The sequence below is a fragment of the Agelaius tricolor genome, unplaced genomic scaffold, assembly GCF_023055355.1.
Source record: "Agelaius tricolor isolate 1412-34295 unplaced genomic scaffold, bAgeTri1.0.p SCAF_1, whole genome shotgun sequence".
Taxonomy (NCBI): Eukaryota; Metazoa; Chordata; class Aves; order Passeriformes; family Icteridae; genus Agelaius; species Agelaius tricolor.
In genome coordinates, this window is record NW_027269261.1 from 48,949,858 (window position 1) to 48,966,923 (window position 17,066).

The 17,066-nt window shown below is 37.1% G+C and overlaps 1 protein-coding gene across 2 annotated transcripts in view; it reads right to left on the reverse strand.

Annotated features, from left to right (window-relative positions):
- The window catches only part of ADGB (androglobin), a 98,901-nt gene that overhangs the window by 55,268 nt on the left and 26,567 nt on the right, over nt 1-17,066 (reverse strand). The window contains exons 9-13 of one of the 2 annotated variants that reach the window (XM_071433136.1): nt 14,765-14,875; nt 7,897-7,991; nt 5,345-5,519; nt 4,527-4,617; nt 1,638-1,782 (exon numbers count right to left, since the gene is read on the reverse strand). In XM_071433136.1, coding sequence (XP_071289237.1) covers nt 1,638-1,782; nt 4,527-4,617; nt 5,345-5,519; nt 7,897-7,991; nt 14,765-14,875 — 617 coding nt within the window. The remainder of the gene's footprint in view (nt 1-1,637; nt 1,783-4,526; nt 4,618-5,344; nt 5,520-7,896; nt 7,992-14,764; nt 14,876-17,066) is intronic. The other variant, XM_071433144.1, reaches the window with a different exon arrangement.

The window sequence follows — 17,066 nt, forward strand, 5'->3', positions numbered from 1 at the left end:
CGGACCAGAGCTGCTTCTAGGGTTGTCTTTTTAAGGAGGCTTTGTCCTGATCCAAAAAAGGCACAGTCTCTCCTTTGGGACACCTATCCCCACAATCTCTCCTTTGGGACACCTGTCCCCCCCATATTTTTTCACCCCCTGGGGCCGGGGGGCATCAACACTGAACCCTCTTGGTTCTGTGGCCATTGCCTCCCCCTAGAATGCAGTCTCTGTATCACAAGGAACATGGTTCTGTCCATGGCTTTACAAAAAGAGTCCAGCAAAAGCCACTCCATCATCTCTTCCCACTAGGATTCTTCTCTACTCTTCTATCTCTCACTCACCCAGACCTCTCTCACACTTGCACATTTCCTTCCTCATCTTCCACTCTATCTTCTAGGAGAGGTCAATGTTCTGTAAAGTTCTCATTTTCCAAAAAGGGGTTAAAAGCTCCTACAAGCGGCCGGCTGAACCCCCCCCTCTTCTCCGTCCCAGCCGTGCTGCCGGCACAGGCCCATGTTTATCCAGTCTCAAGGTCACAGTCTCAGGCAGCGGCTCTTTCTCTCTCTCTCTCTGTCTCTCAGGGGGGGCTGCCCGATGGCTCCCGGTGTCTCTCTCTCTCTTTCTCTCTTCCACCCTTCCACCCCCGGGCTCAGGCCTACCTCTCCCGGCCACATGGCTTTTCCCCTCCCCCTGCCCAGCCAGCAGCTGGGCCGGGGCAGAGACCCGAACTCTTTCCCGCCGGAAGCCCAAGAGGACCCTCCCAAGGGAGAGCTCTGCTTTTAACCCTGTGTTCTCAGAGGCGTGTCCATGTCCCAATGGCCAGGTTAAATGCCAATATTAAAGTCTGAATATCCATTGGCCAAAAACACAGCATCCCAAAAAACACATTTCCTGTCAAACCACCACAATACACATTCCATTTAAAAACAGAAACAACAAAAAAATATTACAAAAATCAGTTATTACAACTTTCCAAAGTGATCCTGGTAATGTTTCATTAAACTTATGTAAGATTAATCTTATCTATCTTGGAAAATTAAAGTGGAGACTTCTACCTAGTAACTAGCGTTGACTTGGGTGGTTTGAGCCAGCTTGTAGTCAGTGCTGCATCCAATGAACCTGTTTGGAGGAATGTCATTCCCTCACAGAGTTACACAGGAAGCCTAAGCTTCTGGCTTACCAAGATGTCCTTCCATTCAGTCTTAAATAGGATGCCATTCTTAGACGTGTTAATAAAGTTTACATTTTTGTAGTCACATGCCTAGGTACATCTTGCTCTGCAGTCAAAATAAACTATTCATAATATAAAGTAATATTTATTTAAAACACTGCAGATTATCTTCTTAAAATACTACTATCAGAAGGATTTTGAAGAGTGAAACCAAGACAGTGTTAGCAATAGAACTTTCATAATGTGAGGAAAAATCATAAAAAAGAAAGTTGAAGAAAAGGCACTAAGAAAGATTTCCCAATCAATACACATCAATATGACTATAAAGTGGAAAGGGAAGGGAAGTTAGTTAAATAGCAAAGGAAAAAGCTTTCTGCAACGTCTTTGAAAACATGTATTTCAGTACTAAATAGTTTTATTTTATCTTTCCCTCTCCTTTGTAATATAAAACTAGGTCAAGTTTAAAAAACAGAAATATTATTACCTGAGAATAATCTTCCGCATTTGAGTGTCTCCCATTTTGATTCATATCCCCATTACTGTCACTTTCGTTTTCATCAGTTTCAGTAACAGAAGTGAGATGGGACATAGAATGAAATCCTTTTTTGAGGGCAGACTGTGAAAAGCGGCTATATAATAAAAGAGAACGCAAACACTTTAATCCATGCATTTTCTTTCAAATGACAGTCTTCATAACTATTCTTAACAGAATTTTGTCAAAATAATTTGTGTCTCCTTTATTTTGAAAGATTCCTAGGGCAGCACAGAATCCATATCTTCATATATTTCTTGCCATTACTGGCTTGAAACTACACACAAACCTATGATAGAAAGACCTCTTAACTAACCCTCAAAAAAGCAAAACCCAAGCCAGCTGAAAACTAGATGATAATGTCAGAAGTGAATAAATTACTATGAATAAATTTAAACAGAAATGAATAAATTACTATGACCCCTAGACAAGAAAAAACACTACTTTAATGGACGTCTAAAAACACTACTTTAATGACACAAAACGTTTGTTTTGTGTCAGAATAATTTTTTTCTTTTCCCTCAAAATGGGTCTCCATAGCTACCAGACCCCTAAAACACAGGATAACCAAGGAAACCTGTGCAGGCCTATTCTGGTACTAGCAAAAGAAGGCTCTGTTGCTGACTTCACTGGAGGCAGGAGTAAAAACTGAAGGAAATATAAGTAACTCTTTACTTGTTAAGTGAAGAACGAGAAGAACAAGACCAAAACAATTTTGCAAACATGCTAATTAGACTTAAGCGTGTAATTGTGCTATTACAGCAATAAAGAACAAATTAAAATCTAAGCATGTGTTATCTAGCCCCCTTTCTAAGGACTGAGATAATGAAAGATCAAGATCTTTTGCAGTAACAGTCAAAATTATTTTCCCTTTAAGTGTTTCAAAATAATTTAATATAAGAAAAGGAAGAGATTAAAAACTTTCAGTCCCAACTGTGTTTCTAAGTCCCTTATCTTATTTACACAGCTATATTGCTTGAATGAAATATTAATACCTGCTATATATTTTTTGGCTACTACCTGTTAATTAAATTACAAAGATTAAAGTAGCAAATTGTCATGGAAAATTAGCACATTAAATAAACTATCCTTCCCCAAATGGGGTAAGTTGACCATGAAACAATCTATCAAATGTGAAAAAACAATATAAAATCTGCTAAAGTGCAAATACTTCAACATCTTCAGTATCAAATCTCTCATTACTTTGATAGCCTGTTAATTGCTTAGAGCATTATAATATATTTCTACTCCTGCTGTTTGAAAACAAGCAGTAATTTAAGTACCTTTAACTAATGAAATGCAACTGTACCAGCAAAACATTACATTCCCAGAATATTCCAAGGTCATGTCATCCATGGAAAAATGCCGCTGTTCAAATAAAAATTTAAAATATCAACTGGTTTATTATGTCTGTTGAATTATGATGATCAAAATGTAGAACCTGCCACATATGTAGTGTTTTAGTTAGACAAAACTAAACAAATTTAGTTAGTTTATTAGAGATGTACTACACAAAAGGTGTACACACCCTAAGAAAATATACAGATCTCCAACAATTTACAACCTATTGTTGGACTCAAGTCTCAAGAAAAGGCATATCCTCCATAATCCAATACACTGGGTACAAGACACGTTCAATTCTTCATGACAGAAGCTCAATCAGAATAAGAGAGACAGGATGAATAATTCTAGAACTTGTCTGAATGTTCACATCATAAGCTGAAGCCTGACAGAAGTGCATTATGCAGTGTGTCCCAGGGAAAAGCACACAGCTCTGATACATTTTATGGTAATCTTTCTTTTCTCATCAGGGAGCAAGTATTATGCTGAGCATGGAATATTGACTAGAAGTCATGTATACAACAATTTCTGAAACTTTTCTAAGACACCCTATATAAAGACTTTAGTTCTCTAGGGTTTATAGGACTTCCAAACAGTCTTTAACACAAGGCATTTATACAAAGCTGTGTTTTGACCATGAGCTTTTTCACCTGCACTCTCAGGCCTACTGTAACAATCATGAACAGAGAACAGCCTCTTTTATTCATAAACATTAAGTGTTCCATATCAAACTTGGGATGCCCAGGAAAATACTGACTGGCTAGTCAATTATTTCCTTGTTATATGTTAGAATTAAAAAAGACCAGTAGTTTGAAGAAAAATTTGAAATACTTCAAAGAATATTCTTATTTCTGGCAGAAGTAATCTAGCAAAAATTCTACATCCTTGGACCCACTGGGTAGAGAATCTGGCAATGTGTCTTTACCTGACAGCACTCCCCGTCCTCCAATGTCACAAGTCCTGAGAAGTGTCCATCTACCTAGGGGACTGTCTGTCCTGGATGTGACAAGTGTGGATGTCCACTCCCTGGGATACTTTCTCAGCAGTGCAGACATGAGCAGATTGTAGGGAGAAAAGCTAAGCCCAGAGATTTGCATCTCCAACAGGAAGTGTGTGCTGCACTCCCAAAACAGGAGTTGTTTGCAAGCCTCAAAGACTGGAGGGTGAACATAATTGTGTATGTATGCACCTGTGTGCCTGATTAGAACATCTTGGGATTAGCTACAGGAAGGTGTTCAGAAGTTCTTAGGTGTTTATTAGCACTTTGTAAGTGTCCAGTATACAAACTTAGCTGTTGTACTGCCAATATGGATCCCAAATGTACAGTTCACTGATAGCTCCTTAATTACATGACACCAATACATGAACAGAGTGCTTTGTCCTGATGTACTTCAGAAATGGTCTGAGCAGTTTTTCCCTGTGACACAGGTAAAGATAAGCCATTGCACTTTCACAGTGCACTTTCACAATGCTAATGCTGAAACTACATTATATACTTACATGTCCGTTGGTATTTTGATAATATCCAATTTGTATTTAAAAAATAGGCTAGCAATCTCAACAAATTTTTCAGGTTTCTCTACCACAGGCTCTGGGAAAAAAGCAACTTGTTAAATATTTGCATTCATAAAAGTGATTAATACTATTAATGTTGAGAAATAATTTCCAATGGGGACTTGTCACCCCTAAATAATTTTCCAGGTATCATCCCATGCACTTGAATGAAACAGAAAACACAGGGAAGGTTCTAGGTGACATATAATGAAAAAATAAATGCATTACACTCTGTTCCTCAGCCTGCAAAGTATTAAATTATGCCAACTTATATGCAAGGTTGTCCAGGGTAGCTCAAAACAACTATGGCAGCACTTTTTGCCTTTGCCAATTTCCTTTATTTCTTATCCCAGTATACTTTGCTAACCTGCCTGCAACACTTTCACACTCAAGCTATCTCATATCATGCATCTAACTCCATTTTGCAGTACAGACAACCCTAGAAAAAAATTACTCTAAACCTGTGAGTTGATGTAGCAGGACTAGTCACATAGTTTAAATTTTTAAAAGGTGTTCAGAAGCTTTCATGGCTCTGCATCAGAGAGCTTCTGTGTTATTTTGATAACATCCCCTCTTCATTTGCTCCACTAGAGTGCTTTTTTCAACATAAATTAAGACACTTCTTAAAGCATGTAGGAAATATGGCTAAGAGGAAGTAATACAAAATTGAGTTCAATTGAAATTAAGCTAACAGATCATAAGTGTGGTCCTGAACTAATTAAAATGTAATTACAGATTTATTTTGGAGTTTTTAGTAGACAAACCTGGGGGTTCACATGTCACAACAACTTCCTGTTTTGTACGGAAAAGCTTCCAAGGAGGAAGTGTTGGTGGTTCTGGAGGTGTTACCAGAGGACAGGACCTTGTTCTAGTGATCAGGACAGGATGGCTATGTATATGGGAAAGCCCATATTGCCTCATCTTCTCTGAAGAATCAGCCTACAAAACATGGAAGGATAACCTGACAGGGTCAGATCTTCTTTCTCTTCATATCTGTCTTACAAACAAGAATAGTATGCACACAAAGGAATTTAATAGCTTTTATAAAAAATGAAATTAATATAGTCCATCTGGCAAGACTATCCAAAAACATGCTGATTAGAATTTGACATTCAGCACCAAAAGTACACTTAGAAGTATTTATATGTATTTTACTTTTTATAATAGATTCATCACTTCTTTAACTTATTTATATAACCATAACCTACAAGTGAAGAGAATGAATATGTAAGAAAACAATAGGCATGATATTTTATTTTAAATAATAATCCTTTAAAACACTTTCTGGGAGAAAAAGTCCTTACTCCATACTGAGTTTATAGATTGTTAAAATTCTAAAATCAATTGTTCTTTTAGATAATTTGTAAAAACTTTGTAATGTATTGCTTTGAATCAACACAACACTAAAGCTAGGCTTTTTATTTGATGGCTCATTTATAAAACACAATAAAGACACTTCAGTTGACCTATATACCGAAGCCCTTAGGAACAGACTTAAGAGGAATTTTAGATGTGGACATCGAGTGGTGCTCTTCCCACTAAATAATAATGGTCTAGTACTTAACATCACAGCTGAAAGTTCTGTTAGAAGATTTGTACATAATTTTAATTTTAAAAGCACACTTTCTTTTACATGCTAAATAAATCACTGATAACTTATTTCTTTACCATACTAATCAGCAAGTCTCTGATTGCTTCTACTAATTTTAAAATGTTCCTTTGGTTCTGTGTTTATGAGCTCTGTAGAGAAGAATGTTGTGGTTGTCAGTTAGTTGAAGAGTGGGGAACAATTTAAATTAAAAATGCCAGTTAAAACCTCCAAGATTGCAACAGATTTTGAATATAACCAGTTAGGTGTCATAAAGGAGAATTTAGCTGCTATTGAGTACACTACAGACTTGTATGACTCAATTACTGATTTTTTTTTTCATTTTATTTGAGCAAGCTAAGACAAATTCAAGCCACAACAATCCAAGGAAATCCACACTAGAAAGTAAAGCTAAAAGGGCTACTGCAAAAATTTGTGAGGGAAATTCTGGCACAACTGCAGTCAATGACAAAATTTTCTCCAAGTTTAGGGAGCAACTCTTATCCCAGTGAATTCATTTTCTAGACTTTATTTCAATCAGTGTAGTTTTTGTCAGCCCTTGAATATGGTGGGGTTTTTATCCATAAGAAATCTTCTACACTTCTATATTTAACTTCTGTCCACTTCCATTTCTCTGTCAAGTCTTTACTAAAAAACTAGTTTAGACATATAGATTCATCTGTCTCATCCTATTTGGTCTGCCATACCTCTTTTTCAGTAATCTCTATATCCCAACAGACTGTAGTCAAGTTTGAGACTCAGGGTGTTAAGGTGGCAGGAAAGATACAAGCCCATGTCCCTGCTTCCACTTTGCTTTTTGATGACTAGCATTACTTATTATTAGCAAAGAGACAATATTGACTGAGACCTTACATTAAAATAAATTAAAACAATATCACAGATAACAAGTTAATCTACAAAGTTGCCTAAAATACACAGCACAATTTTTAAAAAGAAAATAGTGCAAGAATTAAGTGCACTAAAGCGTAACACCTGGAAAACATTTCTATACATTTCTTTACTTTATGAAGCTTACCAGTTTCCTGAGAAGGCAGCTTAAAATGTAATGATCTAACTATGATAGATGTAATTTAAAGGTACAAAAAAAAAAAGGAAGCCTAGTTAATAATCAATTCAAGAAAGCCTGTTCTGGCATTATAAAAAGCTTTCTAAGGAGTGTGAGTGACTAAATGGAAATCTAACTGTTGTTTTTACCCCAACTGCATTAAGGGCTACACTTTTTTCCAGCTGCTTTTACCAGTTACAACACTAATGACAGAAATTGATATAAACATGGTATTTCTATAACATGCTCTAACAACAAGCAACATACTGGAAAATGCATATCAGGGAATCTTAACTGCAGTCTTAAAAAAATTAAAATTCATGTTTTTCAAGTAGCCCTTAAAATAATGAGACTTTCCATTCAGAAGTATCTCATCATGATACGTATTCTAGTCCACATCTAGTGGACTCTCCCAGGAGTCTTCAGCTTCTGGGATCCTGAGGAAAGTGGAGGAAAGCTGAGTAAAATCAGCAGGCTTTGGCAGGAAAATGCATGTTCAGAACACAAAAGTACCAAAATATAAATTTAACTGACAGTCATCATCTAGTGACTGTTCCACTGTGCTAATTGTATTCTTTTAGTTACAACATTGTTGCAACAAAATGAAACACTCCGATAACAAAATAAGTAATGTTTTCCTGTCCTGAGAGCACAGATCTCACCATTCGTGTTAATGAAAAAATGTCCTCTTCAAACAAGTGCAGCGGAATGCAGCCAGCGTACGCCACCATTTCTGGCTCGGGTGGTGTGGGTGATTCTGCACAGAAAACATCAACGTGCTTTAGAAGAAGGAAAATAGTAAAAAATGTAGCTGTAGCTCACACTAAATTATTGTGCTTTCTCTGCCCTATTTTTATTACTATTTTCTTTGTCTGACTGTTATTTTATTCAAAAGAAGAGCTCATTGTAATGCACTTTGAATAGAAACCATGGACAGAAAAAACCACGTCATTTAAATCGTCAGCATTTGCATATTTTACTTCTTTTTCATAAATTAGTAACATAAAATACAATTTAAAAATATGACAGGTCAGAGGTAGCTTTCAACATTTTTTTTTATTTCAAATTTTAAAAATGGTAGATACTAGCATAAAGAAAACAATAAACAAAATCTGTGTAGATGAAGTAAAACCATTCTGATTGGTCAGTACTAGTTAAATGCTTCTCACCAGTGAAGGTAAAATTTGATCTTGCCAACAAAAGGATCCAAAGCCAGAGCTCTGGCCATTGCTGCCAAGGGAGGGATATGGAGATAGAGATAAGTAATTTCACAAACAATAACCCTAACTCTAAGCCTGTAAACCTGGGTAGCTGCTCTCACGTCTGTCAAGCAGATGAAAAAATGGAGGTAATGATGGCTGCCTCAAAAAGTATGAAGCTCTTATCCCACATACCTTATAGAATTGTTTGCCTGTAATTCTGATATAGACAAGGAATAGAAACAGGGGCACATTCACTTTGTTAACCCCAGAAATCTGTTGCACTAGGCAACCACACGATCATCTCCTACTCTTATCTGTGAAAGAAGCCACTGCTAACTCCTGAATCATGAAGAGAAAACAAAGATGTCTGATAGTCAGTTCATTCATGCTGAAGGGAAATTAAAAGTCTAAAACATAATACTTGAAATATACATTTCTGGTTTAAACAAAAAGACATCCCAAAAAGAAAGGTATCTATTTCTCTCTACTTTTCCTTAGTCATCTCAGAAAATTTGGAGACAAGGTTGTGACATCTGTTTTTCAGTAGAATGTTTTTTAGGAAAAAATTTCTTCACAGAAGGAGTTTATCATTGGAACAGGCTATCCAAGGAAGTGGTTGAGCCATCATTCCAGGAAGTATTTAAACTATATGTATATGTGGCACTGAGGAACATGGTTTAGTGGTGGGCTTTCAGTACAGGTTAACAGCTGGATTTAATGAACTTAGAAATCTTTTCAAACCTAAATGTTTCTCTGATTCTATTCTCATCTAACATTCCAGTAAAATTATCTGTATCTGTCATTGTTCCCTTCAGCTTAACCTCAAATACAGGATAATTGCTTTCTATGTCTAATAAATATTCAACTGGAAGTTGCACTGAGAATAGGTATTTTCTGTGGAATTAAATAAAACAAAGCTATCTGCATATAAATAGGCAAGTGTCTGGAAAATATGATTTATCAGACCTAAAATCTATTTATTTAGAGGGTATGCACATTTTATTCTCAAAGTATAATATCTTTGCATCTGAAATATTCTTCCAGGAATTCAATTATCCAATTAAATATAAGCTAAAGGCAAGTAAGTGTTACTTTCCAATGGACTCTTAGTTTTTCTCACTGCATGCTTGTGATTCCCATGTTAATCACAGCTCTTGTGTTAGTTGTGGGTTTCAACTTGCTCAAAAGCAAGGCTATGATTAACGTTAATCTCAATACTTACCAATATATCTGATATGTTACAAACACAGCAATATTAGCTATGTTGTCCTGCACATTTACAGAACATTATGTTTCACAAGGCATACCAATCTCATTGCATGTGGGAAGTATTTCTGAAATAAAAGTATTTAATCAAATACCAAGTGGAATGTAAAGCTGTCATATTTAGTCCAGATGGGTTGTGAAATAAAATGTCTGCAGGGCAGACAATAAAGAGCAATGAACAAATTATTAGAGCATGCAAATTATTAACCAGGCACATCATATATACTTTAATAATACTATAACAATACTAGCACATTATGCCAGTAGCTTTAAAAATTGCATATTATTTGATCTTTTTTCATTGTACAAAAAATGAGGATGAGGTATGCAAATTATTTGGCACCAAGTTTAATGATGGTTAGTGTGGATTCAGTATTTGGGGAAACTAGTTCAAACTGATAGCTTGATAAAATTGCATTATTAGATTAAAAATTTTATAATACACAGTACAACAAAACAGATTCAGCAAAGCCTATTATTTCTATCCATCAGTGTGAATATAGGAATTCTGCCCTGCTTTGTTAAAAAATTCTGAATCCGTATAGGTACTTATGTTTTGCACTTGCAGCTTTGCAAATTCACTTACAGAGAATGAGCGCTAACAACCCAAAAAAATGCTTCCGTCCCTTTGTGAAGGGAAAGTAAGATTTTAATTGATTGATGCAAAATACATATCCAATCACTTAAAAAAAAGGTCAGGAATTAAAACTGTTTCTTTTAATAGATCTTAACAATTTTTATTTGTTTATTATATGTTTTACATATGACTTGCAAAGAATTTTCTCACTCTTAATGTTTCTTTTAAATATTTATCTATCAAACAAGAGTTGATGGTGTAGTATAATTTTCCAAGGACTAATGATGGCAGATGAAGACCACAAAAGTGGGTCTGGATCTGAGGGCTGGAGAATCTCTCCTATGAAGAAGGGCTGAAAAAGTTTTTGTTGTTCAGCCTGGATTGGAGAAGGCTCCATGGAGATCTTAGAGTAGCCTTCCAGTATCTAAAGAGGAGCTTACAAGAAAGCTTAAGAGCGATTCTTGAGGCCATGGAGTGATAGAACAAGGGGCAATTGTTCTAACTGACCCCTCTGAAAGAGGGCAGGCTTAGAAAGAAAGTTCTTAATTGTGAGGATGTTGAAGCACCAGAATAGGTTGCTCAGAGAAACTGTGGATCCCCCATCCCTGGATGTGTTCCAGGCTAAGTTGCATGGGGGGCCTCTGAGAACTCTGGCTTAGTGGAAGGCATCCCTGCCCATGGCAGAGGGTTGAAACTAGATGATCTTTAAGGTTGCTTCCAACCCAGACCATTCTATGAAAACACATCAGTTGGCTTTCAATATCCTGACCATCAGGTCTGCAGCTCAGATGTTAACTCTGCATATTGGATTAGCTTTGTATATTGGAAGTTTTGAGTTTTCAGAAAAATAACCTGTGTGCTCTTCAGAATTGACATAAATATCATAGAATGATGATATGCACTTGAAAACCAAAACATTAGGCTTCAATCCATCTTGTAAATGAAAACTCTTGAATAGGTAAAAGAAAATTTATAAGAATGTTACAGTTATGTGAGATTTATCTCATTGCCTCTGATGATTACAGATCTACTTGAGTTCAAAAACTTCCAAGTATAATAATAATCTCAACACTTCTGTGACATAGAAAATATTGTCTTTAAATACAGAATTTGTATCAAGGCACAATGAGATGAGCAAAATACATGGCTGATTTTTAGAAGAAACTCCCAAATTCCCAGCTAATGACCTTTCAAATGGAATAGCATTCCCTTTCCAGCAGTTCAGAAGTTATTAGAAACTCAGTAGTTTGGAAACCGAAATACAAGCCAAGTGGTGATTCTTTATAGGAACAAGGTGATTGACTACCTTTTTGCATATAGGTAAAACCTTAAAAAGGGAAGGCCTTGTAAAATCATGGCTCAGGTCTGGTACTGCAGCTAAGCAGAAAAGGACTATGGGAAAGTGACTCAGCTGAATTAGAGGCAGAAAAGCAAGGTATGTCACCATAACGTGTTCACATCATGGTGTATGGTGGTTGGTTGAATTATGTTTGTTATGATTTAAAAGTATGTAAGTGATAAAGGCCTGACTGCACAAAAAAGGCCTGTTTTTTACCATAAAGCAGCTCTCCTTCACACCTGCCTGGGGACCTTGCATCACTCTGGACTCTTACCTCACAGTACCTTATCTCATATCATATCATATCATATCATATCATATCATATCATATCATATCATTTCTTATAATTTCAGTGTAAAAACTGCTCATAAAACAGGGGGATACCCTAAGCATGAAAGCGTTGCTACCAGAAGAAAAAGCTGCTGAGTGGATAAGTACAGATTTGTATACTAAAATGGATCAGTAGGAACACATGAATTGTCTACCAGAACTTCTCAAAGACTGGCTGACTGATAAAGTCAGATCAAAGTCATTCAGATAAGTCCTTTATCAAAGACAAAATTGGTTGCTCTCAGGAAGAGTTCAGACTGACCATTTCAAGGGTTTTTTATTCAGCTGGATCCACACAACTGGATGAATAGTGAAACAAGTTCAATGCTTCGATGATCATACTGTGTTTGTGGGGTGCAGCAGGCGTTGGTCTGACTGTGCAAGTGGTTCATAACTGCATATGTTTGTATTGGATCTGGCTGGGATTGAGCTTTCATCAGGGCAGCCCTTGTGGTGCTGTTTTAGATACATCACCAAAATGCTGGGGGAAACACACCAGTATGTCAGTGACAGCTGAGCTGAGCTCACACACCAATAAATCCTCCGTTTCTCACTCCACCACCCCAGCAAGAACACTGGGTTGAGCAAAGGGTTCAGTCCTCATTCTCTGCCCCATCCCACTGTGGAGAGTGACCAGGTGGATGGGTGGTGGCTTAGCTGCCAGACAGCATCAATCCATGACAACATTATAGCCCACACAAAATCAAAAGCCTGTAAGAGAAGTTGCCAAGTAATTAGCAGTAACTGGTACTTCAATGTGTCATGAATAAAAAGGTCATGAATATACAATGCAATGAATACAGAAGGCTTTGCCATTTTAAAATTCAAATATAAGTAACATCTGGAGCAGTTGAATATCTCTTTAGAAATAGTCCATATTTATCACAAAGAAGAAAACTTTCCTTGAAATCAACAGTCAACAGGTAGAGTGTAAGCTTGCAGCTGGAAAATAAGCACTTTTATCATGATGGGAATGAACCACTTTTCAAATCACTTAAAATGAAAAAAAAAAGAAAAGAAAAAAACAAAAAGAAAAAAATGTTGCTATATTAAGTAAAGCCACTGTTTCACTGTTACAAAACTCTACCAGAACAATTCAGGAACTTTTTACAACTACTGCCTCTGCAGTCTGACTTTGAATCAAGACCTCGTTTGTGATGTTATTTTATGCACAACAATGGTTCTACTGTCCTGGGCCAGTCTACAGAGACCATGTGTCTCATAAAGCCTGCAAAATTTCCCTCTTTTGGCTACACTCTCACAACAAAAATGCATCATAATTCAGTATTATTTCAAACTTCAATTCCTTTTTTTTTTCCTTTCAGTCTAATAATTTTAAATTTGTTCTGCTACTATAGGGATACCTAGCTCTTACTCTTCTCCAAAAGTCTTTTTTGGTTCAAACTTAGGATAAAAGATTTCTCTGATCTGTGTACTTGAGACCTGAATTAATAATCTTTCTGAATAACCTCTTCACAGGACACTATCTGTCTTTCACAAAAAAGCATAAACTGTGCAATAAGTGGCAGGATAAAGATCTAAATATCATGTCACTTTTCATATGGAAGCACTGCCTCTTTTTTTTAAATGCTCTTTCACTCCTTTTGCACACTTTCTAGAATACATATCTTAGATCCTTTTGCTTCCCCTTTGCTTTCTTTTCTCCATCACATGCTTGAGTACTAGTCAGTCACTGTACTTATATTCACATGAAACACCTTATTTTCTTATTCCACACCTGCTGCACTAAAGCAAACTACATTCCTGCAATGTATTCTAAAATTTACCGCTGTTTGACTCATTTAGTGGTATGTAAGGTAGGAGTTTAAATAAATATATTTGCTGAAGACAAACCATAATCTTGGTTTGGTGCAGTTTAAAATTATTTAAATTTCTAATTTTAATCAGGATTCAAATCAAGAAGCAGGAATACCATTTATGTAGTAAATTTCATTTTTACTTTGCAGTTATTTCCCTTAGGAAGATGTTCTACCTATTCTCACCTACTGATTTGCAACTGCAAATCATTCAAGTTAATAAGTGGTTTTTGCTGCTAGTCACATGGAAATGCCAAATGTATCCAAACATAAGCAAAGTCAAGAGCATATAAGCTTATTGTACATTTGTGAAACTCTTCTATAGTTTATGCTAATAAATTTGAAATATCTTGGTTGATTGTTTAGCTGTCTGATTAGTATTTACTTTTGATTTTTTTTAAATGTATTTTCTTGTGGTTTTTTGTTTGTTTGTTTGTTTTTAGCATTAAATATAAATGCACAAAGCAAGAATTTAATTAATTCTTAATAATTAATTTTTATGCTGTTATGAATATATCAATACAGGAATCAAGTTCACCACTATGTATTTCCTGGACAAAGATTAAAAAAAAATTTAGATTTACATCATGGAATGAATTCTAACAAACAGTTCTTCCCCCCCCCCCCCCCCCCCCCCGGCTCCCCTGCCCTTCAACAAAGAAGCATTCCTGCTTTTTCCAATTGCAGTTTTGTGTATAAAGTAGATATTGAACAAATAAACTACAAAAGAGGAAGGATTGCTGTTTTTTAAACACAGAACAACTGTAAGACAGTTGGCCACTAAAACAAAGTACTGCAATATACTATTTTTAATCTATGTTGCAGATTAGGTTAGAATGACTTCAGTGTGTAATGTGAGCTATAAATAACTACAATTTAAACAAAACCAAAAGTAAATACAAACTCCCCCCAGTTAAGTTCAAAACAAAATTAAAGCAAAGACTTTTGCTTTACATATAACTCCTGTCTGTATTTCTCTTCAAAACAAAAGGACTTACTTTCAGTTAAGTCCTGAAGGCCTTGGGCTTTTCCCAACTTGCCTGTAGATTTGCCTTTTTCTTTCTCTCCTCCTTTTATTTTCTTTCCTACTTTTTTCTGCTCTGCCTTTTCTATTAAGTAAAATAAAGATTAAATATTTTTCTTTCTAAGATAAAAACTTTGAGTCGTCAAATGTCATACAGTGCAAATGCTTCAATAAGATTTTAGATAAATTTTAAAAACAATCAACCACAAACTCTTTGAAGTCAAGAGTTGAGATACAATAAAAAACTAATGTAATTTAATTAAAATAAATAAAAATAAAAAGTAGTCCTTAAGATGTAAATGAAGATTTATTGAGAAGGAGCCAGAATGGCTTCGGTCCCACCTTTTAGTTATTGCACAATTTTTATGTCCTTACTACAGTGTAAGAAATCCTTGTATTTCTGGCACTGTGCCACATATTTTCTTCCTATCCTTGCTCTCATGCATCAGTAATTACAAAAAAAAAAACAAAACCAAAACATATAGACAATGCATAGATTCCCAATGGACATGGAAGCAGAAAGTCTTGCACAGACCCAACATTCTCTGAGGTCTTAGAACTTAGACTACAAGAAAAGGCTCCTTAAATGCATTTTAAAAAAATCATAGACTCATGGAATGGCTTGGGTTGGAAAGGACCTTAAAGATCATCTAGTTCCAACCCCCCTGCTGTGGTCAGGGACACCTTCCACTAGACCATGTTACTCAAAGTCCCAACCTGGCCTTGACCTCTTCCATGTACTGGGCAACCAGAACTTGTTTGGGGAATCTGTGTCAGGAACTCCCTATTGTCGGAAAGAATTTCCTTCTAACACTCAATCTAAGCCTGCTCTCTGTGAGTTTAAAGCTATTCACTCTTGTTCCATCACTACATGCCCTTGTAAAAAGTCCGGCTCCAGCTCTCTAAGTACTGGAAGGTGCTATAAGGTGTTCTCCCCGAAGCCTTCTCTTCTCTAGGCTGAACAATCCCAGCTCTCTGACTGCCTTCATAGGAAAGGTTCTCAAGCTCTCTGATCATCTTAGTAGCCTTCCTTTGAACTCATTCCAACAGGACCATGTCTTTCTTGTGCTGGGACCCCAGAACTGGATGCTGCACTCCAGGTTGGGGTCTCACAAGAACAGAGTAGAGGGGGAGACTCACCTTCTTCATCCTGCTGGCCACACTGCTTTGGATGCAGCCTAGGACGCAACTGCCTTTCTGGGCTGTGAGCACACACTCTTGGCTCATGTACTGCCTCTCGTCCAACAGATCCCCCATGTCCTCCACAGGCCTGCTCTCAGATTGTCTCAATCCAGGTGCAGCACCTTGCACTTGGACTTTCTGAATCTCATTAGATTCTCATGGGTCCAATTCTCAAGCTTGTCCGAGTCCTTTTGGATGGCTTTCCTTCCTTCCTTCCTTTGTGTCAACTGCACAATACAGCTTCACAGCTTCACAGAATCACAGAATGCTTCAGGAGGAAAAGGATTGCAGTGGGTCATCTGGTCTAACCTCCCTGCTCCACCAGGGTCATACTAGAGCACATGGCCCAGGATTGCATCCAGACAGTTCTTGAATATCTCCAGTTTAAAGCCATTCCCAGTGAGGGAAAATCTACAACCTCTCCAGGCAATGTGTTCCACTGCTCAGTCACTCACACAGTAAAGAAGTTCTTCCTCAGGTTCAGGAGGAGCTTCTTGTGCACCAGTTTCCACCCATTGCCTCTCTTGATATTGTTCAGCACCATGGAGCAGGGCCTGGTTTCATCTTCTTGGAACTCATCTTTTAGATACTTATACACATTGATGAGGTCCCCTCTCAGCTGTCTCTTCACAAAGCTGAATAGGCCCAGCTTCCCCAGCCTTGCCTCATCAGAGATGTTCCAGTCTCCCAGTCATCTTCATTGCCCTCCCTGCTGGACTCACTCAGGAGCTCCATGTCTGTTATGTGCTGAAGAGCCCAGGACTGGACACAGCATTCCAGATGCAGACTGAGTGAAGGGGCAGGATCAGATCCCTTGCCCTGATAAGAATGCTCTTCTTAATGTATCCCAGGACATCATTGGCCTTCTGGACCCCCAGGGAACACTGCTGACTCAGGGACAGTTTGTTGTCCACCAGGATCTCCAGGTCCTTATCTCTTATGGTGACATGGATGGCTTTGTGTCATCCAAACTTTAATCTCAAACACCAACAGAACATCTCAACAAAGCTTTTAGCCTCAGAGTTGGAGACTACAGAGCTGTATCGGACACAATGGCTCCCTGATTCTTAGCTATTTCAGTTACTAATGAATGT